This window comes from Stegodyphus dumicola, chromosome 5, assembly GCF_044657685.1.
Source record: "Stegodyphus dumicola isolate Sdum_Otavi_A_Nest chromosome 5, ASM4465768v1".
Classification (NCBI taxonomy): Eukaryota; Metazoa; Arthropoda; class Arachnida; order Araneae; family Eresidae; genus Stegodyphus; species Stegodyphus dumicola.
In genome coordinates, this window is record NC_140772.1 from 167,680,472 (window position 1) to 167,708,250 (window position 27,779).

At 29.5% G+C, this 27,779-nt stretch overlaps 1 protein-coding gene across 3 annotated transcripts in view; it reads left to right on the forward strand.

The window, feature by feature from the left end:
- Positions 1–27,779, forward strand: part of r (carbamoyl-phosphate synthetase 2, aspartate transcarbamylase, and dihydroorotase rudimentary) — a 165,928-nt gene that overhangs the window by 84,386 nt on the left and 53,763 nt on the right. For all 3 annotated transcript variants that reach the window (XM_085817355.1, XM_085817353.1, XM_085817356.1), the window contains exons 20-36: positions 3,025–3,123; positions 4,623–4,724; positions 4,836–4,958; positions 5,148–5,324; positions 6,265–6,483; positions 7,579–7,743; positions 11,091–11,273; positions 11,980–12,084; positions 12,529–12,753; positions 13,156–13,404; positions 15,068–15,232; positions 15,392–15,523; positions 17,131–17,332; positions 18,623–18,738; positions 21,911–22,126; positions 22,231–22,353; positions 27,180–27,288. In XM_085817355.1, coding sequence (XP_085673481.1) covers positions 3,025–3,123; positions 4,623–4,724; positions 4,836–4,958; positions 5,148–5,324; positions 6,265–6,483; positions 7,579–7,743; positions 11,091–11,273; positions 11,980–12,084; positions 12,529–12,753; positions 13,156–13,404; positions 15,068–15,232; positions 15,392–15,523; positions 17,131–17,332; positions 18,623–18,738; positions 21,911–22,126; positions 22,231–22,353; positions 27,180–27,288 — 2,710 coding nt within the window. The remainder of the gene's footprint in view (positions 1–3,024; positions 3,124–4,622; positions 4,725–4,835; positions 4,959–5,147; positions 5,325–6,264; positions 6,484–7,578; positions 7,744–11,090; positions 11,274–11,979; positions 12,085–12,528; positions 12,754–13,155; positions 13,405–15,067; positions 15,233–15,391; positions 15,524–17,130; positions 17,333–18,622; positions 18,739–21,910; positions 22,127–22,230; positions 22,354–27,179; positions 27,289–27,779) is intronic.

Below are 27,779 nucleotides of genomic sequence, written 5' to 3' on the forward strand. Positions count from 1 at the left end.
ATCTTTTGATAAAAAGTATGATTTTTAATGGTTTGTATATTTTAAAAATTTTTCTACAGCTGATAAAAGAGCTAGCTATCGTGTTTTGCTGTAACCAATAGTTCTTTTATATTCAATTTCTGCACTTTCACAAAAATCCTTCAAACTTTCAACACACACAGTATATATATAAAAGTATGAATAAATTTTTGCAATAATATTTTGAAGATCCACTGGAAGTCAGATGCTGTTTGAATAGTACTGTGTAGAATGTGCGCTGTACAACCTACTTCAATAATTTTTTGTTCAAATGTTCTTTAAGTTTCGTAAAAACGTTATAGATGCCTCCTCTTTTATAAAATAAAACTTATTGAATCAAAAATTATTTATGAATTTTCACATGGCAATGAAACAATATCTAATATTCTAATTTTAATTCCTGTTTCTGGATTAAAAAGTCTAACAATTGTGAGAAATAATTATAAATTTTTGTGCTTTTAGCCATCATAATAATCCATATGATACACAAGAAAATTATTTCTTGTGTATCATATGGATGTAAATGTACATTTATCTAATTCTTTCTGCAATTGTGAAAACGAATATAGTGAAAAAACGTTACAAATAATTGCTTCGACTTTTGTCCTTGCACATAAAAATTTTTTGTCGAAAAATGTTTTGATCATTTGCAACGTACAATCAATTGATCTGAAACTTTGATTGTGGTTTATGGTGGGGAAAGCAAATAGCCCTTCAGCTAATGCTAGCTGTTCCTCCATAAAAAATACTTATTCCTTAATGAAATGTAATGAAAATGATAGAACACCACCGAGTAAATCTAACTCATTACATTGCCTAATTTAGTTTACTCTGCATCCATTTTATGTGTTTATTTATGTATTTTTTATTTCTTTATACTTTCTATAATAATTATTTCTATAATTATATTTTAGCAATAATTTATTTTCCGCATTTTGCGGTTTTACAGCTGAGGATGGTGGTTTGGTAAAACCATCAAAACTAGTCCTGTGAAAATTTTGAAAATATAATGCTGATTTTTGTTGTTTGACTTCTGAATTAGTATTTGTTCAGCATGTTATTATGTTTTAATAATAGGAAATATATTTTTACAGTGCATTTTAAATAAGAAATGCAGATGTTTTCTAAAAAGCGGGACATTTTTAAAAATCGGCGGGACGCGGAATAGTCCTCCAAAAAGTCTACTAGTGTTTGATTGTACTCTTTTGCATTTAAATGTTCTTTGAAAACTCCATAGCTACCAGACAAATCTAGTAGTAGTTTAATGCATCCAACCAGTGAGTAATTCTTTTAAAACAAAAATAATGGAGTATATTGGCAATTTCCACACTTGACGCTTCATGATATGGTTAACCATTTTAGGATTATCCCAAATTAAAATATTCCACTGTTACTTAAATTATGTCTGATGGTACCTTTTAGTATTCAAATCAAAGTTGGATAAAATCATGCTTTATGCATTTGATTGTTTGCATTTTGGAAACTTTAAATGAACAGAAGCCAGTAGAAAATAGTATCCTATTTATTAACAGTGAATGATGTAGTCAGCATTACTGGTAGTTTATGAAAATTGAAGTAAATGGTGCTAGAAATTCTTAAGAATTACCAGAAAATAAGATTTTTCATTTCTGTTTCCCAAAAATTAAATTCATTAGGAATTTGGAAACCCTCTGTATATGTCACATTTATAATGCATGCTTATCGAAATTTTATCAAGTATGCTTTCAAAGAAATGCTTGTGAGAGAAAATTTCTGAGCATTACTTGTTTTGCTTTTGAATTCAATTCATGGCATTTATTATGACTTTTATTATGTAATCTAAATATAAAATCAGACTAAAATGTATCTCACATTAAACTATTAAAATAATGTTGCATATCTGGCATGTTTTAATTTGTAATTTGCCTTCACAATAGGCCCATCCAGCTTTCACAAACTGAATTTGATCTTTTCGCTGCTGACAGTAGGTCTGGATCCCACTTATTCAGTCATATCAGCATAGTTGCACTCTGCTGTCTTATTTATTCAGGTTCTAAAGCAAGTGCCATTAAATTTCTTTTTTGGAAAGTGAAGTCAGAGGGAAGTCAAAGCCATGTTCAAATATCAGGAAGGCTGAAAAAAGAACAGAATATTATTTACTTTTTTTTTTTTTTTTGGTCAGGAAGCAGTTGATTGGGTATTCAAAATGAACTTGGGACATCTGCATGCTGTTGCCATTTGTATAATGCTAACCACAGTTGTCGTATCTTGAGTTGCATCCTATAGTACAGGAAAAATGTCAAGATGGTATAATTTTATATGCATCGCTTCTGATTCATATTGTGATGACAAATACTAGGTAGTATGGAAAGACAGTCAAAGTTAATTTGTTTTTGTTGCTCATCTGTCATGTTTTTCTGAAGCTTGATGTTATGCTCTTGCAAGCACCTGCTGAATCTTGATAATGGTTTTTGCTTGCTTGTATCACCAAGCTTCTGGAAAAATTCAATGCAGTATGTTACCAAGATTCTGGAAAAATTCAATGCAATATTTTACCAAGGTTCTGGAAAAACTTGATGCAATATTGTTGCACTAGACATTGACATTTTGCCATAAGTAGTAATTCAGTAAATGAAAAGTATGAAACAGAACATACCTGCTGTCTTACAAACCTCTGAAATCACAGAACTCAGTGTGCATAAGCATGAGGAAGCACCCAGTGCTGATGATGTATTGACAACATATGATCATTACTTCCCCGCCTGACTAAAATAAGTTTGCATCTTTCAGATAGGCTTTGTACGAGTTACTTTTCATAGATTAACTTCATATTTTACATCTTTGGAAAATTATTTCTTGTGTATTTTTCTATAATAATCTAGTAAAAATGCCATCCTGATTTTAGTAGTAACTTGCTTGTTCCTTTCAAGCTTAGCATGAGGATTTTTTTATGTTTGATGCTTATTACAATTTTTCAGGTTAAATTTTTTAAAAAGTTGTTCTTAGTTTTTGTCCTCTTTATTATAGATGAACAAGCAAACAATTATGGTAAACTACAATCCTGAGACTGTTAGTACAGATTATGATAAATGTGACAGACTTTATTTTGATGAAATATCTTTTGAGGTAAGCATTTTTAAGTTTTATGTATTCATTTCAATTAAAAATTTGCGTTGTAATTAAAACTTCACATTATTTTATACTTCATTTTAGCACTATATATTATTTGCACATAGATATGTTCAATTTGTGTATGCATTTTTTTGTGTATGTATTTGTGTATGTTTGTGTATGTATGTGCATATGAGAGCAATTGTTTGTATGTAAATTTGTAGAATTTAAAACATGTATAAAAATTTCTATGTTTAAAAATAACTATAATGTCCCTCTGACTTAGCTTTCCAAAAAAGAAATTTAATGACACTTACTTTATAAGTTATATAGTTTTTTTTTATTTTTTATTTATCCTTAATAGTAAATCCATATTGCATTTAAACATAAAATAGTTACATTTAGCTTGCTGCTAGACAATGGCGTACCCAGGGTGTGTGTGCAAAGGAACATATGCATCCCTCAACATTTTTTTCTAAGAATTTGTATCTAAAATTTATACAATCTGAAGGTGGCATTGTTTTGTTAATTTGCTTAGAGGAGATCTTTGACTGAAATGTGAATCAGTTAAAGGAGATATTTTTTTTTGGGGGGGGGAGGAGGGGTTACCTTATTCTCTAGTTTCTCTCTCATTGAAGGTGATATATTTTGCCTATTTTGTTGGGAGATGGTTGAATATGAGTAAAGAAATAATGAATCACATTTGTTGAAAGTGCGTTGCAGGAAGTGATGGGGCTGAGTCAATTAAATGATCTAAATTTAAAGTATATTAAAGTACTATGGAAAGCCAGCTAAAACCCTACTGCTAATTCCCGAGTTGAACATCAAACCCCACATGAGATTTCGCATTTGTCAAAATAGCCCTTCAAAACAAAAAATTGCATCAAGAGCAAAATTATCTGCAGCAGAAGTTTTAGACTTCTGCAGTAAATTTCCCCCCCTAATATTTACAAACATTTTAAATTCTAATAGCATTGCCAGTTACCATGGTACTATGGTATGATAATTTTCTGTGCTATAATCTAAATAATCATGTATGAAGCATTGATACGTGAAATAGGCTTAAATTGATTATGCTTATTGTATACATTTAAAAACATAATTAGTAAAAGAAGAAGTTTTGCAACAACAGAAACAATAACAAAACCTCAGAATGAACTGCTTTCAGAGCTATCTTTGATCTGATAAAGTAATGTAAGTATTTTTACATTGCTGACTAGCATTTTATGAAACTTTTATCTTTAATAACAAAATAATAGAAATGCAACTGAATGAATGTCATGTATTCTAATTAAATAACCTAATATAACTGTAGATGAGTGATTTTTAGATTAAATTGAATTTTTAAATGGCAAAATTATAGATAAGAACATTTACTCAAAGGTATTTTTAATATTATGATAGTAATAGTGCTTCCTAAAATTAAATTCTACGTAGACATCATCACATATAATAATTTGTTTATTGAAAGGGGAAAATAATGTGATCTAATCATATTTTATATATGTTTTCAGACTGTCATGGATATTTATAATATAGAAAATCCTGAAGGTATTATCCTTAGCATGGGTGGTCAGTTGCCAAATAACATTGCGATGGATTTATGGTTACATAAGGTACTAATTGATTTTTATTTCAAGTGTTTGTTTTATGCATGTAATTAATTTTGAAGAGTCTCATGTCTTTTTTTTTTTTACATATTTATTAGAACTCAGTTTTATTTTTAGGCCAAGATACTAGGCACTTCTCCAGAATCTATAGACAGTGCAGAAAATAGATTCAAATTTTCAAGGATGTTGGACAATATTGGTATTTCTCAGCCTCAGTGGAAAGAATTAACAACTTTAGAGGTTTCCTTTTAATATTTGATAATTTTTTATGCCATCTAGGCCTTTTTTCAATCACCAAGAACAGCTTATTACTAATATCTTGTAAAAATTTAATTTTTTCTATAGGAATGAAATTCTGAATAATTAATATATATTTTTCTTCATTTTCTTTTCTCCCTCCTCCAATGAAAAGTTGAATTTTTCTTGCAGACTGCTAAAGAATTTTGTACCCAAGTTGGATATCCTTGTCTTGTACGTCCATCCTATGTTCTAAGTGGAGCTGCAATGAATGTTGCCTATTCCCATCATGATCTGGAAACCTATTTAACTGAAGCTACTGCTGTTGGAACTGTTGTTGTTATATCAAAATATGTGACAGATGCAAAAGTATGAAACTTTTAACAATATATTTATTACTTTTTAATTTAAGATTTTTAATGAAAATACGTTTTCTAATCCTAGTGCTGATTTATAAATACCACAGAACTTCTCTGAATGTTATCGTCCAAGTTCAGTTATAGTTAGAGTTGTATTACTTATTTAGTTTTATATTTTCTTCCAGTGCCAGTTAGTGAAAAAATATAGCTTTTTGATTAGAAAATTTTCATGTATTTTTGCTATATTCCAAGTAAGGAACATCCACATATAGATAGCTCTTGCATATCTCTCTCCAAATTGCTGGCTATTTAAAATAATAATTAAAAAAAAAAAAAAAAAAACTTCCTTAAATATTTTAAACCATGTGAGATTATAGCATCTATTTTTTAAGTTGAAATAAAAGTTTTGGCAAAATTAATAGTGATAAGAAAAGTTTTCTGCAAAGTTAAAAGATCTTTTGTAATAAATATATGGGCATATGAATGTTTTAAGAACTGCATTTTATTTTAAAAGTATGAGGATGAACTGTCTTTCTTCTTTGAAAAATTTTTTACTTTTGTTCTAAATGATAATATAAATTTATTTGAAGAAGTTATATGCTGATATTATTATGATGCAGTTTTATTAAGGACATTTACTAAACACATAAACTAAAAAAATAACTTTTAATTATAGGATAACTAGTTCATTTTATGACTGTAATACCTACTTTACAGTTAAATGTAGCACATGCAGAACAAATATGTGTATGACTAATTTGTGATGTTTATCAAAGGGAACAAAATTGTAAGACAACACATAATTTCCCTCTCTTTATGTGATTACTGTAATTTCATCTCCTTATTTATAAATTTTATTCTTTTTAGGTAATGATATATTTGTTTGTATTCAAATTATTTTTTTTTTAAACTTTATGTATTTATAAAATTGTCATTGGTTTATTTCATAGGAAATTGATGTTGATGCTGTTGCTGATAATGGGCAACTGATTTGTATGGCTGTTTCAGAGCATGTTGAAAATGCTGGTGTCCATTCAGGGGATGCCACTTTGGTAACACCTCCTCAAGATCTCAATGAAGAGACATTGGAGAAAATTCGATGTATCTGTTATGCAATTGGGAGAGCTTTAGAAGCTAATGGCCCTTATAACATACAACTGATTGCAAAGGTAATTCTTAATTATTTAAAATTATCTTAAAGTTCTTTTCAGAATTGGTTTTAAATATCTTATTATTATCTTATAATTGAAAAATGAAGTCTGCCGGCAATCACCAATGCTTGAAAACTTGGCGTATTGTTCCTGTATTGCCTTAAACTGTTAGCACTGTTATTCAACTTTTCTTGATATTTACAGGACAGGCATTTATTAGCAAGGTTATTTATTCAGCTGGTCTTGATATAAAATAGAGCATTCAAAAATGCACATTGATATATGAAAGCTCTTGATGTTATCTTTTGTGTTGATTCCCACTGCTGCTTAGAGCGTTGCAGTGGTTTTGCTTGTATGTGGAAGCTCCGAGTGCGATGAATGTTGAAAGCTTCCAAGCTTCCATCATTATATTGGCCCAACATCTAATTGATAGTATAGAGTACATATATAATTTGTTTTTAGTCCATATATCTGTACTTTGACGAACCATAATTAAATTATTAAGGTTTTAATGCCCAAGACTTTGACATACCTCACCTTTCAACAGGATAAAGCTAGACTGCATGTTTTAGTGCTGTTATAAATTTTTTTCAGCGCACCATGTGTTTGCCTCCTGCGTTGGCCAGCATGTTCTTCTGATCTCTGATGAACTGAAAACATCTTGTCAAGTTACAGAGTGACTAACATGACAACATTCACCAACTTATATGAGCTCTGGCATATAACTCAACTGTAGTACTTATAACTACCATCCAAAGTTTGTGTGACCCCCATGTTCAACCTTTATTATTGTCAGACGTACATGCTTGGAGGGCTAATTTTTTCATATTCTGTACCTCAAAATTTCCTGAAATTTTAGTTATTCCATCTTTCTATTGTAGTGTATTTGTAACATAATTTTTTTTCTAACCATTTTTCTTGATGGTATAGCAAATTTAATGGCTAATAATGCCTTTTTTCAATCTAATAATTCTAATCAATGCAGAATGAAGTTACTTTGTGTATTTGTTTTGTGATTTTGTGTGTGTATTTGTCTGGACAGCTACTGTTCAAGGTTAACGTATTTTTAATTAATTAATTATTAAAGTCAATCTCTTTCATGATTTGTTCTAGGATAATCAATTAAAAGTCATTGAATGTAACCTTAGAGTATCACGGTCCTTTCCATTCGTGTCCAAAACTTTGAACTGTGATTTTGTTGCTCTTGCTACTCAAGTAATCATGGGTTTGAAGCCAGATCCTGTAGATATAATCAGCTGTGGACGTGTTGGAGTTAAGGTAATTTGCTAAGCAATGGATATTATATTTTTAATCGTTTAGTGAAAGAAAAAATATCTAATGCATTTCTGCACTTTTTTAATTTAAACTTTTTCGATGAATGTGAATGCAGGTTCCAATGGCATTTCAGTAGGCTATTAGTAATTTATGCCATATCAACTAACTGTCTTTGTGTTGAAACCCAAAACTCTTCAAAAAATGGCGATTTCAGAATTCTCTACATTTTTATCTTTCTAAAAATATCATTCTTTAACCTCTATGAAAATTAAAACTGTAAAAAATCTAGTTTTAATTTGTCATCGAATGCTTTGATAAATGAGGATTTTTACATAAGAACGTGTTTTTCTTCAAACGTGATTTTTTTATACTCAATGCACCTTTTCTCTGGAACTACTGCTCACAGGTGTCTAAATTTTTTATGACTTATTTATTAGGTTTCCTAATATTTACTGAAATGAGCTTTTTGTGATAAACTAAGGGGAAAATTAAAAAAAAAAAAAAAAAAATTGTGTGAGAAAACTGCTAAATTTTACTAAGCCTAACAAAATATTCTGTAAATTACTTTAAAATTAAAAATGTTTCAAAGGCTCATTTCAGTATAATCAAATAGTTATACTTTAATTAAACAAAAAATTTCAAGCGAATATTTATAGCAGATTTTGAGAAAAGGTACATCGAAAATAACCAATTTAACATTGTTGGTATAGGGGTTTCTGACACCTCTTTTAAAGGATAAAATGCCATTTTGGGTTTTTTTCCTTTGTATTGTAACTTTTAATTTCACCTCGAGACAGCGAGAGACTGTAGTGAAGGTAGTTTAGTTTTTTATATTTTTCATTATATTTTATTTTAACCTAAAAAGGAATTTAAAATTGTTATCGAACAAATAAGTCTCTGCCATTTTTTTTAATCAAAAACTGGGCATTTATTGTGAAAAAATAGTACATTATGTTCATCACTAGCCACTACTTTTTCCCATCTTTCTGGCAACATACGGGTACTGCGCCAGAAGAATGCTTCATAAAGGCTATCCACAAACCAACTCAATTTTTGGTATCTTCATATGATGTGAAGCATTACTGAGACAGGCCATGTATCATCAATCGAAGCAAGTAGATCAGCAGGAGCAATACAGCCAGAGGGGGGGAATCTTGTTTAAGTGTTTCTGAGTAGGTTTTACTGGTGCCACAACGCATGGATGAGCTTTATCATGCAGCAGAATAATTTTGTCATGTCTTGAGCAGTAGTGGGAGCATTTTCCCTTGAGTATTCAGCTCAATCTCATCAATTGTGAAGGTAGAGAGCCCCAGTAATAATCCATTTGAGCAATTCATAACACATGGCACCAAGTTGATCCTGCTATATACAGAACATGTTTTTTCCCATGAATATTCGTCTTGACTTTCGATGTTGAAGCATGGCCAGGCGGTCCCCATGATTTCTTCATCTTTGAGTTATCATAGTGGATCCATTTTTTTCAACACTTGTGACTGTATGATGCAAATAACCTTTTTGTTTACGCCTGGCAAACAACATTTCACATCTAAAAAATCCACATTCAATGTTTCTCAGCTTCAGTTCATATGGAACCAAGTTTTCTTGCTTTTAAATCGTTTCCAATGACTTTAAATAATGTGCAATTGTTTGTTGAATCAACAAACAATGTGAAAAATTTTATCCAATATTGCTTCCAATTCCACATCTTCCTACACTACAACCTTCCATTATGCTTTTTGTCCTTGACATCAGATTCACTGTTCTTAAACTTTTGAAACCACTCACACAACTTTTCTCACTTAATGCAGCCTCACCGTATGCTTATATAAGTAATTGATTCCCCTCAGCTGCAGATTTCGTCAAATTAAAGAATTAAATCAAAAGTTCCTGAAAATGTGCTCATTCAGCTCAAAACTCCACATTTTCGCACAAAGCATATATACGATGCTGATACAAAATCAGTGATATTTCAAAGTTTATGTTAGCAGATGTCCAATCTTATGATATGACATTTTACATCAGACCATTTTCATCATAACTTACTGGTGCTGCCCCTCTCTTTGTCAAACGGCGAAGATTTATTTGTACTCCCAATATCATTAATTTATTGAGTTAAAAAGACTCATTTTAAAATTGCATAGTGTCTTAAAAATTTTTAATTTGATTTTTTTTTATTTTGATTTTACTTTTTTATATTAATTAGTAGCATTTTTTCATATTTTTTGATATTTCAAAACTTAGTTAATTCTTTGAAAGCTTATTAAATAATTTAAAATTTAATTCCTACATTTAGAGTATTTTAATATATATTTTTAGAAACAAAATTACAATACAATCAGAAAGTAATTAATGATAATCTAGTATTTCATTAATATCTAAGTTTTGAAAACTTAAATGCTGAAAACACTTGTGAAAACATTTCTGACATTACAATGTCATAATGAAATTAAGATGGTAGATTTAATGATAATTAAACAAAGTTTTGCTTCAAAATTTGGAAAATTGGTATTTTAAAATTTTTATTTAAAATTATCTGCTTAAATTTTGTGAAAGTAATTTTGCTTTGATTAAAAAAAATATTTTAAAACTTTAAATTTTTTTTTTACATATTGAGACAATATTGCTGATTATTTATTTAAAAAATTGTGTATTGTAATGCCAAACATGTTTAAAATATATAACATATCTTTTTCATTGCATGCTCATTTAGTGTTTTGCCTCTGTCTAAAGCAACAATTTAAAATATTCAATGCTGTTGAATACATATGTGTATAATTTTCATCTTAGTGATATCACTTTGATGTTTGCATTAAAACTTCAGAACTTCTTGTGATTATTTAATGACAATACTTTCTTAAATTAACTTGATTACTCATGTAAATAAATTCTTTGAATTATAAAATAGTGTTTCTCATGTTATTATAAAAGATTCAAATATGTGCTTTTATTTAAAAAATTAATTTAAAAAATAAAACTAATTACTTTGCCAGAAAAACTGGAAAGGAGTCATTATTTGCAGAATGTTGTATAAAGTAAAAATTTGCCATTTTACTGTCTGAAAAAAAAGAGGGGGGGGGGAACCGAGCCCATATGCTGCTAAAAATGCATTCTGTTGTCCTGCAAAATTATAAATCTAAGGCTGAGTTTTGCTTAACTTAAAATTTCATATAAAATTTCTCTATGCATTTCTTCCATATTTTAGCAGATGTTTAGTTTTAGGGAAAATATATATAAATTCATGCAAAAAATGGTAATTGAGTGGTATTATAATATTAATATTGTTTATTTTTTTTCAGTTTTGGAATATGTTTGAATTATTTGTATTTTTAATCATTGTTTGTTTCTTTCAGGTACCACAATTTTCCTTTTCTCGTTTGGATGGTGCTGATGTGACTCTAGGTGTTGAAATGGCAAGTACAGGAGAAGTGGCTTGCTTTGGAGAGAATGTTTATGAAGCATATTTAAAAGCTTTGATTAGTACTGGCTTTCATATACCTCAGCGAGCAGTTCTTCTTTCCATAGGTAGCTATAAGGTAACAACACACAACAGTTTTAACATTTTTTTATTGGAAAATAAATTAAAATTTTTTGTGCCGTAAAATTTTGTATCTTGCTTTTATTTTCTGTATGTTACTTAACTTCATTTATGCACATTACAAAGTTTTAATACTAAATTCTTAATAAATCAAAGGTTTGAAGAAAATAAATTTTCATTCTATACAACTGTTACCATAGCTACATCTGTTACCTATTCTGAATGCTTCTGAAGAAGTTATTTGTTGGGGCACTGTTTCTTATTGTAGTTTTTGAATTTCTAAAATGCTGTTCAGAGTGTGCCCTGTAAAGGGAATGCTCCAAAAGAATGTAGCCACTCTGAGTATCAGGTTCATTAAGAACAGCTGCATTTATCTTTGCATCAAACTGATAGGAAACAGGTGACAAGGAAATTTTTCTCTCATTTGTTGAATCCTCAACAGATTATATCAATTCCATAAAAGCAAACTAAAAATTTACCATTTAAATTTCTTTCTGTAAGCACTTATTGACATCAAGTAAGTTGAGATAAGTTAGTAGCCATTTTTACTATTAAGTACTTAGTAACTTTGCTGGAATTAGTAGAAAAATAATAGTATTTATACTTTGTAGATACACTATGTGTTATATATTACTCATGATATGTTTTGTGTTTCCTATTTAAATTTTTTTTTTCTCTGAAGAAACTGAATTTTTCATTAATAGCACAAAGAAGAATTATTACCATATGTTAGAATACTGCAAAATATGTCATTGAAATTATATGGCAGCACTGGAACTGCAGATTATTATTCTATGAAAGGGATTTCGGTAAGTTTTTTTGACTTTACTTAAAATTCTTGTTAATAACTGGACGCTATTTTTTATGGTTTAAACATGAAGCTTAATTTTTAAGGAAATATGTTAATTTTTGTATAATAATCAGTGGTATTAGAATATCTTAAAGTTATCTTTTTGAGAATTTATATTGCTTCATTTTGATAATATTTTATCATGAATGGACCAGCCAACTTTTGAGCCTCTAATCCGCCTGAACCCAAGTAAGTCTTTTTAAATATGATAATATGGGTTTTAAGAAGTAAGAATATTAAAGCCAATTTTTTTAAATGTTATTGAAGTAGGGGGAAAAATCATTAAGTTTAAAATCTGTTAATTTATTTTTTAAAATTTGTATGTCTATGAAAGGAAGTGAACAGAAAGTATTATTTTGGTTTTGGTATGTATAAGTATGCATATAGAATTTTCTTTTGATAGATAGAACCTGTTGAGTGGCCTTATGACAATAAAGGGGAAAGTCGAGGTTATTTGAAAAGCATAACAGACTACCTTGCCCAAAAGGAATTTGATGTTGTTATTAATCTCCCAACACACAGTGGTGGTTATGCAAGGGCATCACATGGGTATCAGACTCGTAGGATGGCTTTGAATTATGCAATTCCTTTAATAACAGATGTAAAATGTGCTAAATTGCTTATTGAGGTAATGTAATTAATATCTATTTTCAATATATTTTAAATTTTGTGTGTCTTAATTATTTTTAAATTATATTATTAGTATTTAAAAAATATCCACAAATTTGTAATTTTTGTTAAAAATTAGTTTGAGCAAAAATAGTTAATTATAAAGGAATTAGGGAGTTTATAATTGTTTAAAGAAAATCTCACTGAACGTTTTTACTAGATTATCCATTATATTATAAATTTGTATTTTTTAAATACATCTTTCATATTGAACTAATTGCTGAAATTTTGTCTTCATGAAGCTTTTAATTTACATTTATATGTCTTTAGAAAATTTGTGTCTTCATAAAACAATAATGTAATTGTTTAATTCATTATTTATTTTCCGTGTAAATTGCTTTTTTTTTTTTTTTTTTTTTAGTCGCTGCATAGGATTAAAGGTGAACCATTAGTGAAACCTTATATAGATTGCCTTACAGCCAGTCGTATGGTTACTCTTCCTGGACTTATTGATATTCATGTGCATATGAGAGAACCTGGAGCTGCATATAAGGAAGATTTTGCTTCAGGTACTGCTGCTGCATTGGCAGGTGGTGTGACATTAGTGTGTGCTATGCCAAATACTAATCCCCCTGTTATTGATAAAGATTCCTTAACCCTTGCACTTCAGGTAAGGTGCATCATTTCAAAATAATTCTCAGACTTTGAAACTATATCATAAAATTTTCTTGATGATTTATTACAATTTTATTAGGACAGTTCTAAGCTAATGAGTAATGAACTTTTCTTTATACATATATATTTTAAGAACAAGATTTTTCTATAAAACGTTTTTCTTGAAAACAATCTTCCTAAATGATCTTATAGTTTAAGAACTTCTTCCTTTTTTTTTTTTTTTTTTTTTACAGTTAAAGCTCTTGGTTAACTCCTTAAGAAGCAGTGCTATTAGCAAATTTAAACTCATATCAAAGCTTACCAGAAAGGGTTGTTTAATAATATATAAGAATAGACATTCTGTAATCGAGCTTGTCAAAAGCTTGGAATAATTCATATGCTACATGAAACTTTGGATCACTTGCCATATGCTCTGAGTCTAGCAACTAATGTTTTTCATTTACTTTTGGATTCCCTGAAAGGAAATTTAATGGTAATGATGAGGAAAAGATTGAAGTTATGCATTTTTGTTCAAATATAAGCAGTTTAGTTTTAAACTAACCCTTTGTTTTACAACTCAGTATATTAAAATTTGTTTATTACATATTACTGCTTAGATACAAAACAGGTATAAAAAGTAAGGGTTGTTTTGGAATCATAGCAAAAAATAAACTTCTTTTATAGTTTTTAATAGTATCTTCAACTGCATTTTAAAATACGTTTCATTAAATCTTCATCCACTTTGAAGTTTAAGATTGTTTCCATATTAGAAGTGCACTTGAGCTTTATGATTCATAGTTATTTAGATATACAGCAAATGTTTTCTCTCATTTTTGGAATCATTAGAGAGATAAAACTTCTTTAACAGCCTTCAATGTTATTACTCATGACCAGTATATTAAGAATAAAATTCAAATAATTTATTTAAAATTCTTATTACTTTACAATTTAAAATTGCTTCCACTTCAAAAGCATATCTGAGGCAAACAGTTTCAAATGCTGATAAACTCAATTACATCTTTATATTAAACCAGAGATATTGTTAGTCCACAATTGTATATGTTATAACATATGATCATGGATATACCATATTACATATAACTTTTTTGTATGGAAGATTGGCTGATTATGTAGTGTTAAAACGATTATCAATTTTTAAAGTTTATTTTGTTGTGTATTTCATAATCACATAGTTCGTTTTATGTGATGTAGCTTAGTATTTTTAAACTTTTTAATTTTTAGAGATTATTTTTAGTATCTGTTTCATGCAGTATTTTTAATTTTCTGCAAAAGTAATTCATTTATCTGCATATTTAATATCTGCAGTATGATTGTAATATTAATGTCACAACATTTAGCTGCCATGGTTGGTTTTTGTGATCATGTTATTCCACATGAGAAATTATATGCATGAAGCATGTTTTATCAATTTGGTTAAGTTTTTAAGTGCTTTTAGAGATTATTTCGATGATATAATTATAATTTTTGCTTCTAAATTTATTTCTGCATTTATTTCAATAGTTCCCAAAACTGCTTTCATATTTAAATATTTCTTTGCTATACTTCTTTATATTGTTATAAAGAGAGGTAATTATAACTAGTGTAAACATACATTCTGCTGCTTATGTCATACTAAATATTTACTCTTCACTATATATACTAATTCTAATTAAATTTAGAAAGCTAAAGCTGGTGCCAGATGTGATTATGCATTATTTGCTGGAGCAACTTCTGATAATTTTGAAGCTTTGCAGCATATTTGGACAAAAATAATTGGCATAAAGATGTATTTAAATCCAACTTATGGTCCACTACAGCTGCATTCCTTGGAAGTCTGGAAGAAGGTGAGAAGTTATGAATACAAATTTAGCTTTTAAACTTTTAATTAATTTATTTATTTTTTTATTTTTTTTTTTTTTTTTTTGCAGTGGATTCTTGTATTCATTCCAATTACTTTAAATATGCTTAAAAATTGATATTAAAGATGCCTTTTTTCTTTACAGCATTTTGAAAGTTGTCCTCCTGATTTACCTCTCTGTGTTCATGCTGAAGGTTCAACAGCTGCTAAAGCTATTTTGTTGTCAGTTTTTACTCACAGGCCTATCCATATTTGTCATGTAGCAACAAGAGATGAGGTAAGTTTTTTAAATTTAATATTTAAATAAAGAACATTTTCAATATTTTTGTTTTGAGACTTAGGAATTTTTCATTTGAAATGAGACACATATTTTTGCAGTATTATGCAACAGGAAACAGCTTTTCAAAAACCATGAAATTCTTGTTAAGTAAATTAAACAAAAGCAGAAGAGGAATTCAATCAAGCTCAGTGTCACTTCATCGGGGGGGGGGGGAAGGAACTTTGAAACTAATTGAAATCTCTCTTCTACAAAAATCCTTGCTTTTCTGTATCCAGACTTAGCCGATGAACCATTTCAATGTATTTAAATTATAAATGTAATAGTTCACTCGAAAATTCTGGCCCTTCCCCAAAGCAAAGAAAAAACAAAGTATATTCTAATTAGAAACATCTCAAAAAAAGAGAACTCCATCTCTTTAAAAGAATTGAAAACGAAAATGAAAAAGCAAAATACTTTAGTGAAATAATTTTTTTAAAATTTAAATGTTAATAATTTACAAAATTTAGAATAATTTTACAAAAGAATTTTATTCTTTTAAAAGTATTGAAAACGAAAGTGAAAAAACAAAATATTATAGTGAACAATTTCTTAAATCAAAAATTTTACCTTTAAACTGAAAATCCAGTGAAGTAAGATGTAGTTGAAAAACTTATTTAAAACACATAAAAAGTAATCAAGAACTTCCATCACTCTCATTAGTCTCTAGTCTAAATATTTGAGGCTATATAGAATTGCTTGTACAGGTTTGCCATCTTGGCTTCATTGGCAAAACTAAATAACCTTGGCATTCATTTCTTATATATATATAGCTAAAAGCACCCAGCAGTATGAATGCTCATATATGGACAGTAAAATTCACTCCTATTTTCTGTTTATTTCTACAAGTGGCTGAATAAATAAAACTGCTGAACAGCATTGCTTTGATTTAGGATCAAATTCTGGTAAATAGACTGGTTGATGGGCATTTTCATGGTTTCCTCTAGGAAGTTCTCTTTGAACACATTCCTTCCCTTATTTAGATAAGCTGGTAGATTTCTCTGTAGTTAGTGAAACAAATTTCCTTATAATAAGTCATGAAACTGTTTTTCAAGATATTTAAAGCAGCTAGTCTTACTGAAAGACTTCATATGTGTTTTTAAACTATACTGTATATTAAAATTGCAATAACAACCTTGTATTTAGCTTACATATATTAAAACACTCGATCGATTTCGAGGGCAGCAAAAGGTCCCTTTTCATCAGGAGAGCAAAATTACTAGAAAAGGGAAAAAGAAGAAAAATAAAGGATTGGCAAAGGAATCTCGGAAACACGTGGTTGTAACCGGATTTTGAATAACATTTACACTGGCCGCCTACTTTTACTGAGCCAGGCTATCTTATCAAACATATAAAACATAGACTAAAAAGCAAACAAATCAGCGAAGTCAAAAAATAGGGAGCAAGGGGCAACTGCACCTTCATGCGCCAAGTCTGAACCTCGAATATATGCTGTATATTATTAATTACCTTTGTTTTAGTTAGATAAAATGAATATATAAATATAATTATTCCAGAAATAACTAAATTATTTATAATCTTAGCTTCATATCCTTTTCCCCCTTTAGATACTGCTTATCAAAGAAGCTAAGGGGAAAGGTTTACCTGTAACATGTGAAGTCTGCCCTCATCATTTATTTTTATCCATTGAAGATTTATCAACTTTAGGTGAGCTGCAAGGGAGAGTAAGACCGTCTTTGGCGACAATGGATGATCAAAATGCTCTGTGGGAAAACTTAGATGTCATTGATTGCTTTGCTACTGATCATGGTAAGCAACAATATAATATGTTTATTTCATTTTATATTTTATTCAATTTTCAATGAATTTTTTATATTATAGTTCAGTCATTAAGCATATATGAGTGTCAATAAATTCAACTCTTAAAATTTTTAATTTGATGGAAGAACATCTGAGTTGGCCCCTAGGTGGTGTAGTGGTTAGGAGAGCCTACTGTGGTACCAAAGGGCCCGTGTTAAAATCCCAGAGAAGGCATGGATGTTTATAAATGTATAGTGTTTTTGTGGCATGGGGGCACTCTAAATATATTGCCAGCTGAAGGCCTCTCATGTGGATTGGTGGTAGGTAAGAGGTGTCGGAGACCCTCGGACCATCCCTGAGGTGTGCTCTACCTCAAAATTAAGGTGGAAATAACCTTTCAAAGTTCAATTTTCTTGAGGCTGTGGTAACCATTCTTCCATGAAATTCATAAACGACAACAACATATGAGTTTGATCATCCGCTGGTTTGCATCTTTTTTGTATGAAGTCTGAACAGAAATATTTTAAATTACTTTATTATATTTCACATGAGGTTTTTATAGTTTTCTTTATGTGTAATGTAAATATGGGTCAGTTTTCCCTAAAACATTCACACTTAGGCTTCTTTCTCATGGGCAGACAACTTAGCATGCTTTACTATAATCAAATAATACTGGCCAGTTCTGTATTTACATACATCTGTTATAATATTTAGTTGAAATGACTGGTGTGTTATTTAAAAAAATTTTTACTCTATAATGATAAAGTTTTCAGAATTAAACTGTGCTTTTAATCTGATGAAACACTGCTATTTTAAATTTTGCCTGTCATAACTACTAACTTCTAAATAAAAGATTTCATTTTGTGAATGAATATTCTTTTTAAGAACATTTCAGATGCTTAAAGATGAGCTAGAAATCCAGTTTTATAGTGCTAATCTCATTACTAATTATTATTGCTATTATTTTGATTTTTTAGCAGTGTTATTGGTTTTTTCTTATGTAAAAACTGTATAATGATAGTTAATATTGATATTTTTTTTCCTCTCTCTCTCCTCCTGTTTCTGATCATCCTTCAAACACCTGTGTTCCTCCAATGAATCTTAATAACAATTCATGCATCAAATCATAAATCTGAGCTTGAAGAATTTTTTTTAAACTTTCGTGTTTATTTCTTTAAAACTGTTTTGTATGTGTATTGGCTGAAAATGCATATGCTGAAAAAAATTTTTTCCCCTGTAATTATTTACATTTTAAAGATGGACAGTCAGATTTATAATTTGATAAATATTTTCCAATAGCTCCTCATACTCTGGCAGAAAAGACGAGCGAAGCTGCACCACCTGGCTTCCCTGGTCTTGAAACAATGCTTCCATTGCTCCTAACAGCTGTAAACGAAGGAAGACTTACATTAGAAGTTTGTACTTTTAAAATATATTCAAATTCATCTGTAGGGCTAAAAGACTATATTATATCACTCTTAATAAGCTCTGGGTATTTTGCTGGTGACTAATTTTACAAATATTTTATCAGGAACTTGCTTTTAAAAAATCTTTGTGTACTTGTAGTAGAACAGTTATATGAAGTTTGGCAATCTTTAGTTGGTGGCTGTTATTATGTATTGTTTCGATCATTAACTAGGGAGATTTAAATCAGAGTATGCCCAGTTTAGATGTTTCCATTATAGGATATCTTGCACTAAACAATTTTGTCCAGAATGAAATATGCATTCAACTTAATACTTCCAGCAAGGAAACATACTTTTATCATCAGTTCATTTTCACTGTTGTCAGTTTTTTCTAAAGGTAAGAAATGTATCATAGTTATTTTATTAAAGAAGGAATGAAATAAAATGGTACACTTTATTGGTTATTTCTTAATTATACTTACTTTGAAAACAACAGTGATATTATAAGAAAAGAATAACACATTTTATTTAGTTATGGCCATGTATTTTTCATTAGAAAATTGTTTGGTTTCTTTTATCTTCTCATGTGTGTGTTGTACCCCAATTTTCCTTCTCTGACAAATAACCTCATAAGTTGAGTTACTAAGGCTGTTAATTTTTCTTACTTATTTCTTATGTCTTTAAAACAGTGAATGGGAAATAAAATATAGATGTATTTGTTTAAACTTCTAGAATGAAATTTTTCTTTAGATAGCCTATGAAAAGATTAATGTCATATATAGAACAGTAATTAAGAATATTATCGAATATTACTCTTGACTGAAAATTAAAATCGGGTCTAAATTATTAGTAATTGGTGGCATGTGTGATGTGACACAACTAATCGAACAAAAGTTTGTAGATTTTAATGTTAAACTAAGAACATTTGTTTCTTCCTCATTCAGCTATGTAATCTACAAGAGTATGTAGTTGAGAGGATTTTATTTTCTCTTTAACTAATATGTCTCAATTCAGAGTGCTTAGTTTTGTATTGTGTTTCTGGTTATCTACTTTACTGTCTTAATTATGCATTCACATTGAATTTAAGAGTGTTGAACTATAGTTTTCTGAAATATCTGAATAAATTTCAATTAAATAATTTAAAAATTTTGTACGTTTTGAAAACTTTTTATACCTTCTTGGATCAAGTAATATGAGTATTTCCCGAATAAATCTTTTATATCAGTAAATGCAAATTGAAGATTAACTGGCAATTTTAGTATAAATATAAGAATAAATAATTTAATAGAATTGATTCATGGCTGTAACTGCAATAAGAGGCCATTAAAAGTGGAGTTTTTGTGGACGATCTATTTGCTTTATCAGCTAGAATCTGAAAAAAATGTGTTGCCTTCCTTGTTCTCCTCCTTCCATCAGAGTAATGAAAAATGGGAGAATGTAAAATATTATATATTCATTATTGTATAAACTATTTTATATTTGGTAAGTAAGAAAACACTCGGCTGATTTTGTTCTGCTTTAAGTTTACATTTAATTTTTTCATTTCTTTTGAATGATCTTTTCTCATATAATAGTGACAATTTTTAAGATCTGTAATTTCCGTAATATATTTTTTCAGTTATCTGTAATATTATGAGGAAAGCTTAGCTATCTGAAACATTCTTTATAAAAGGGTAAACACAAAAATTTATGTTGCATATATTTTTTACTTTGGGATATGACCAAAACTGCGAACTCTTAAAAATCTTAGTTTATTTTGTTAAATACTTAATTTGAAATGAAATAAGTGTATTATACGTAGAACTTTCACTTTTATAGTAAAAAAAGGAAGAGTCAGGCCAAATATAGTCGTATTTCAATAAGCCAAACCTAAAGGGACACATCCATTAAAAAACAAATATTGAAAATTCAACTTTGAATTGGTACAGTCAAGTACCAAAAATTTACCTGAAATCTGCACTGCCTCTCAAAATATAAACATTCAGTTTATAGGTTCCGGAAATGGCAACAAGGAGTATGCAATATCGAAGAAAAAATACTTTAAATTATGATGTCATTATGACTAAATATTTTGAAATGAATCATGAATAATGATGTATAATAACACAGGGTTCGTAGCAGTCCTTATAAGTGCTTATAAGTCCTTATATTTGAAAATAAAATATAAAGGCCCTTATAGGTGCTTACTTTTTCTTTAAAGCCCTTATTTTTTGTTTTTAGTGCTTATTTTTTGCTTTTAGTGCTTTTTTTTTTAATGAACGCGCTATTTTTCCCCGTATCAAAGCTGAAACTAAATAAACAACTTTTCTTCCTAATATGGAATGTCAGATTGTGAATCATAGCCCCGGAAATAGTTTTTTCCCCTTTCTCTGCATTAACATAACCTTTGGTATGCACGAAGAGTACAGGCAGGTGCCCGTCGTTCTATTGGTCAAAGAATTGCGAAAGCAATAGAAAATTCCGGTACATTCGGCTTTCTTTTCCTCCCATCCAAATACTACACACGTTTGAATTTCTATCAAGATCTCAATAATTTGCATTCTCATTCCGCTTGGTCACTTCATATTCGTGTTTATTATGATCGTTATGCTTATATTATGAGCATATGTATGAATGTTTATAATAACATAATTGCAGTAACTGCTGAAGTATAGTAAAAAAATGTGTTGCCTTCCTTGTTCTCCTCCTTCCATCAGAGTAATGAAAAACGGGAGAATGTAAAATATTATATATTCATTATTGTATAAACTATTTTATATTTGGTAAGTAAGAAAACACTCGGCTGATTTTGTTCTGCTTTAAGTTTACATTTAATTTTTTCATTTCTTTTGAATGATCTTTTATTCACATTGTAGCTATTCTTTGTCATGAGCTTTTTGTTATATTTTGAGTCTATCAATCTGAAATAGAACAGATTCCATTGGAATAAAAAAACCTTCAGAAAATAAATAAATAAATAAAAAAATAAAAACGCCTTGCAGTGAATATTTTATGAAATATTTTGGAGCCTATACTGAATGTTGTTTCTATGCTAGCTCAGAAATTAACAATAAAAATATTTGAAATTTTATTACATATTTATTTTATTTCATTAGCTTTTCCATATTTGTTTTCAATATGCATGGTTTTTAAATTGTTATTTGTATATCAAGATAAACTATCTTATGACTATTCTTAATAGGATTTGGAGAATAAATTGTACCATAATCCAAGAAAAATTTTTAACCTACCAGAACAAAAAAACACATATGTAGAAGTAGATTTAGATGAAGAATGGGAAATACCTTCCAAAACTTCTTTCAGTAAAGCTCAATGGACACCTTTTGCGGGTCGCAAAGTTAAAGGCCAAGTAAGACGTGTGGTATTGCGCGGAGAAGTTGCATTTATAGATGGCCAGGTAATTTGTTTCCGATTTTTTCCCCTTTGTTGATGAAATATTACTAATTAGTGTTTGAATTTGTAATCAAATAAGTGTACTTACTCTTTGTGCAAATATTTAAGATTTTAGTTGAACCAGGATTTGGGCAAAACATTATTAGTTACAAACCAGAAGCTGAAGTAAAAGCTCGTTCACCTTTGCATATCAGAACTGTATCACCAGCTGTGCCACCTGTACCATCTCTGGTAACAAATTTGTAATCTTCTCTTTTATTCTTTCTCATAATAGTACTTTTATAGTTTTTAAGTGATATAGAAATAGGATGCATATGATGTAATTATTCACTCTTATATTATTATAGCATTATTAAAAAAATAGGAGTATTTAAGGAATATTTTCAAGTGATTTAGAATTATTTTTAAGAACATTTAAAATAGTTGAAAAACAGAAATAGCCTGAAATTCTTAGTGTAGCAGGCTACTTATTAAGTCGCATTATTTCCAGCTGTTGAGGTGTGTTTGATAATAATGTAATTTTATTATATTTTTTTGATAATAATGTAATTTTAATCTATTCTCAATAACTATTAATTACTATATTTCTGATTAACTGTACTTAGCTGCATTTAAATTTTTTCTTGAAACTAAAGCATATACTCCTATGCTTAAAAAGTTTATGGAATATATTTTTAAGGTATCTTTATTCCAAATATAAAAAGTTATTACCTTCAAAGTAATATCGTCTGGAATACCTACACCTCCGCCAGTGCATCTGATATTCGTGGAAGCAGTGAAAAAATGTCTCTATTGGTATGTAGTAAATTGACTATGATTTTGTTTTAGATAGAATCTTGATAAGAGAGAATAAAAGGTGAGAAATAAGGCAGAATGAAACAACATAAGCTTTTTTGCTGAAATGACCTTTACTCAAAATTCAACATCTCATCGAGTAGTCAAAAGATGCTTTAACTCTGTTTGCACAACAACACAAGCTACAATGTTTGGGTGTTGTTGCATCGTATACGTACATTTCTTCATTAGAGAGCATGCTATGCCTACTAACAGCTAAATTCACTCTCACTTATGTGGCATGGTTCCTTTAAACGTTTTGAGCAGAAGAGTATTAACCTTTTAACTGTCATGCCCAAAATAATCTCAGGCACAGCACTGGTATTCCAAAATGTCACGCCCGAATATTACTCGGGCTAATTTTTTTTTGAGTGCATCGTATTGTTATACCTGAATATATATTTTGAGAAGTATATTTCGGCTTCAGTCCAACGGATGGCAGCATTTGATTGAAGGTTTCAGAGGATAGAGGTAAAAGTTCAAAGTGTCCGGCATTTTTTTGATTTTTTGACTTTGAGGCAAACATTTCATTTTTGGAATAAAAAAAATTGACAATCTATGCACCCAAATCATCAAAATGACTTGACAGTTAAAAGGTTAATATTGTTTAGTTATGTATGCTGAACTTTATTTGGGCAATTTTCTGTTAACGGGGTGTCAATTGCCAAATGTGTGCCAAAGTATATAATGTAATAGCCTGTGATATTGCATCATGATTAGCTGTACAATGTTTAATGTCTGCACAGCTTTGGCACTGTGCACCTTAAACGTTATATATATTTTATTATACTTGTATTTTACTGCTATCATGAGTTTTTTTTTTTTTTTTTTTTCTTGAAGCTTTAGTACTAATAGAGTGCTGCCATCTAGTTAGATTTTGCACCAACATTTACACTTGATGCTAAGTAGTGCCCAGTAAAGAGGAAAGTACCTTTATTTGTAACATTTTTTTCTATGCATCTTATATGGTAGGTTTTCCAAAAATCTTTTTAATTGACAAGATTATAGCATTGCATAAATGCAGTTACAGGAACAATTAGGATTTAATCATTAAGACACAATAACACGCCCAATAAATACTGATTCAGAAGTCAAACAACAAAAATCAGCGTTAATTCACAAAATTATGCATTAATTATTATTTTAATTATTATTGGATTATTATTGGATTAATGCATTAATCCTCATTTTTAGTGAAATTACTGCAAAACACGGAATTTAGTTGCTCATTAAAGTATAATATAATATTTAATGTGTTTTAATATATCAGTAACTAAAAACTAAGGTATAGTTTAAAGAGAGCAATATTTTAATAATTTATTGAAAAACCCCATTTATATATCATAAATGCTGATGCATGCAATATGCAATGTTTGCATATTGCATGCATCAGAAATGCAAATTTTGTGAATTAACGCTGATTTTTGTTGTTTGACTTCTGAATCAGCATTTAATCATTAGTTAGTATAAATCTGGTGAAGGAGATCATTGTTATGATAAAGTCATTAAAGTTCAAAAGAACAGTTCCTTAAATTTTTATTTAATGCCTAAGCATTTCATTAGACTGCTTTTTTTTACAGCAAAATTATATTGTGATGTTTGAATATTCTTCAATTTTTTTCATCTTGTCATGTAATTTATAACAGCTAGTGAAGGTTTTGATTAAGATTTTAACAGATTTGAATGCATTTGAATCCATATCAAGATCAGCATCAAATAAAATTTTCTAAATATATTCAGTATGACAGAGAACTAGCTCTTCTCTATTCAGTTTCTCAGATCTATGTCTAGCTTTAGGTTTGCAATCAGATCACAATCTGATTAAAAAATTTTGTCATTAGAGAAAGGGACTCCACATTTTATTTTAATGCATTAATCCTCATTTTTAGTGAAATTACTGCAAAACACGGAATTTAGTTGCTCATTAAAGTATAATATAATATTTAATGTGTTTTAATATATCAGTAACTAAAAACTAAAGTATAGTTTAAAGTGAGCAATATTTTAATAATTTATTGAAAAACCCCATTTATATATCATAAATGCTGATGCATGCAATATGTTTTTATAGTGTAATATCTATTTTTTATCACTTTTTGATAATAACTCTGCCTAGATTTAGAATAAAAATATTACTGAAGACTGGTGATAGGAAATTTTATGTAGCATAAAAGAATCATGTTGCCAAATAGATGTCTTTCACTTAAAATACAAAAAAGTAGCATTCAATTGAATTTTGTTTACATATCATCATACATATTTTATTCATATCAAGTGACATATTCATATATTTAATTGCTAATTTCATCATTTATTAGATTATTGTTAAACTATGTTGTATCGTTTTTATACTTTCTTTCACTGTTGGATTATTAACCAGGTATCAATAAGAAAATATTTTCTTGAATGTCCTATTATATTATTTTTATGTTTTTATATAACTGGAAATGGGGATATATACTTGATCTTTCTTCCTTAAAACTGCAAATGCTTAATTATCATCATATACATTTGCTATGAGATTTTTATTATAATTCAGTTTAGAACTTACCGATTTGTGCAAAATAAATGATCGTAGACCCTCTCAGTCTATAAAGACCTGGAGGAAAAAAGCTATAGATGGTTATTTTATGGGGTCTAAAAATCCCTAAATATTTTATAATAAAGATAGCATTACTTTTATTTATTTTAGTGAAAATATAAGCATAATAAAATCATAGCAAAAAGTACAGGGTGTCCGTAAAAGAATGTCCGAGTTTCAAATTGTAATAGTATCAGCTGAGATCATTCGACAGTTGTGGTTGAAGGTGACGAATAAAGATTAACTCCAACAATTTCAGATAAGCGCATGCTCTTGTACCGCTACATCATTTTCACAGTTTCAGCGTCATCTATTCAAAATGGCGACTTCTGAGCGTAAAGCGTTTTGTGATCTACAATTTGCTAAGAGTGATTCGGTAATTGCCGTTACAACGTGCATTCCAATTAAAGTTTAAACGTGATCCCCCATGTGACAGAAATATCCGCCGATGGTATCAAAAATTCGAAATGACCGGATGTCTTTGTAAAGGTAAAAGCCCAGGAAGACCCAAAGATTCTGTAGAGAATGTGGAACGTGTCGAAGAATCTTTTCGTTGTAGTCCGCAGAAATCTGTTCAGAAAGGAAGTCGTGAACTACAGTTGCCAAAGACGACAGTCTGGATGATTAAAAAAAAAAAAAACTTTACACTTGCGTCCATACCGATTACAGTTGGTACAGCAATTAAAGCCAAATGATTGTGCAGTACGATTTCGTTTTGCATGTGAAGTTCTTCAACGGCACAATGACTTTCTGCATCATGTGGTGTTCAGTGATGAGTCGATGTTTCATACAAGTGGGAAGGTAAATACCCATAATGTTCGTATATGGGGTTCAGAAAATCCTCATCAACCTGTACAACACGAAAGAGATTCTCCAAAAATAAATGTTTTCTGTGCTGTTTCACGACGACAAGTGTACGGACCATTTTTTTTCGCTGAAGCTACAGTAACATGGGTTTCTTATCTGGATATGCTACAACAATGGCTCTTTCCACAATTAGTAGAAAGGGAACCTGCAAACTTTATTTGGCAACAAGATGGAGCCCCTCCTTATTGGAGTCACTTTGTGGGAGATTGGTTAAACGTTGAATTCCTTGACCGTTGGATTGGTCGTCATGGTCCAGGCGACAGAGTTCTTTTACCTTGGCCGCCTCGTTCACCTGACATCACGCCTTGTGATTTCTTCCTTTGGGGCTTCGTAAACGATCGGGTCTACATTCCACCCCTACCCCACGATTTACCAACCTTGAAAGATAGAATTGCATAGGCTGTTGCTTCCATTACTCCAGACTTGCTGCAGACAGTATGGGAAGAATTGCATTTTCGTTTGGATGTGTGCCGTATTACTAAAGGCTCATACATTGAACACTTATAGGAAAAACTAGGTTAGTTTTCCTTCAATTTCATGTATGATTTGTTATATTTAGTATAAAATAAACTCCTGTAATATACCATTAAAACTCAGACATTCTTTTACGGACACCCTGTATTTCAAATAAAATTTTAAACATTTAAAAGGATTAAAAAAAGGATATCTGTTTGTACTGAGGAAGTCTCAAGAGTAAAATTATTATTAAGGATAAATTATGACTGTTCCTTAATGTTGTTTTTTTGTTATTTTTTTAATTATAAAAATATTGTAGCTTTCTCCTGCTGGTGGAAGAACCACTCCAGCTCCCCTGCTATTTTCCTCTGACCAGGTAGGAGCTAATTTATATGGTCCGGAGATTATTGTACCAACTGCTTCATCAGGTATTAAATCTGAATTTTAAGTTTAACCCTCTGTAATTCTGCTTATAATTTTGTAGTAATTTTTTGAAGACTTCAGTTTTAAAATATTATTATTGGTATTTAAACTAAAAAATATCATAAAAAAATTCCCCCACATTTTTTCAAAATTTTTTAGTAAATTATGTTTTTATTTTTTTAAATTATTCCTTTCCTAATTTGAGAGAAAAAAAAGGGGGGGTGGGGATCGAATTACACTTATTTTCTACTGAGTTAATTTTATTTTTATTCATTTATTTATTTTATTGCTATGAGAATATTTTGAGTAAATTCATTTATCAGGTAACTTGTTACAAAAGTAAAAAGAATTTTTTCGAGTATTAGTAAATAAAATGTTTAGTACGATCTTAAAATTTTGAAACAGATTAAAACATTTTGAAGATTTTCAGGAAACATTTTTTTTTTTTTTTTTTTTAAATGGACTTTGTTAAAGAAAAGCAGAAATTTTATTTCAA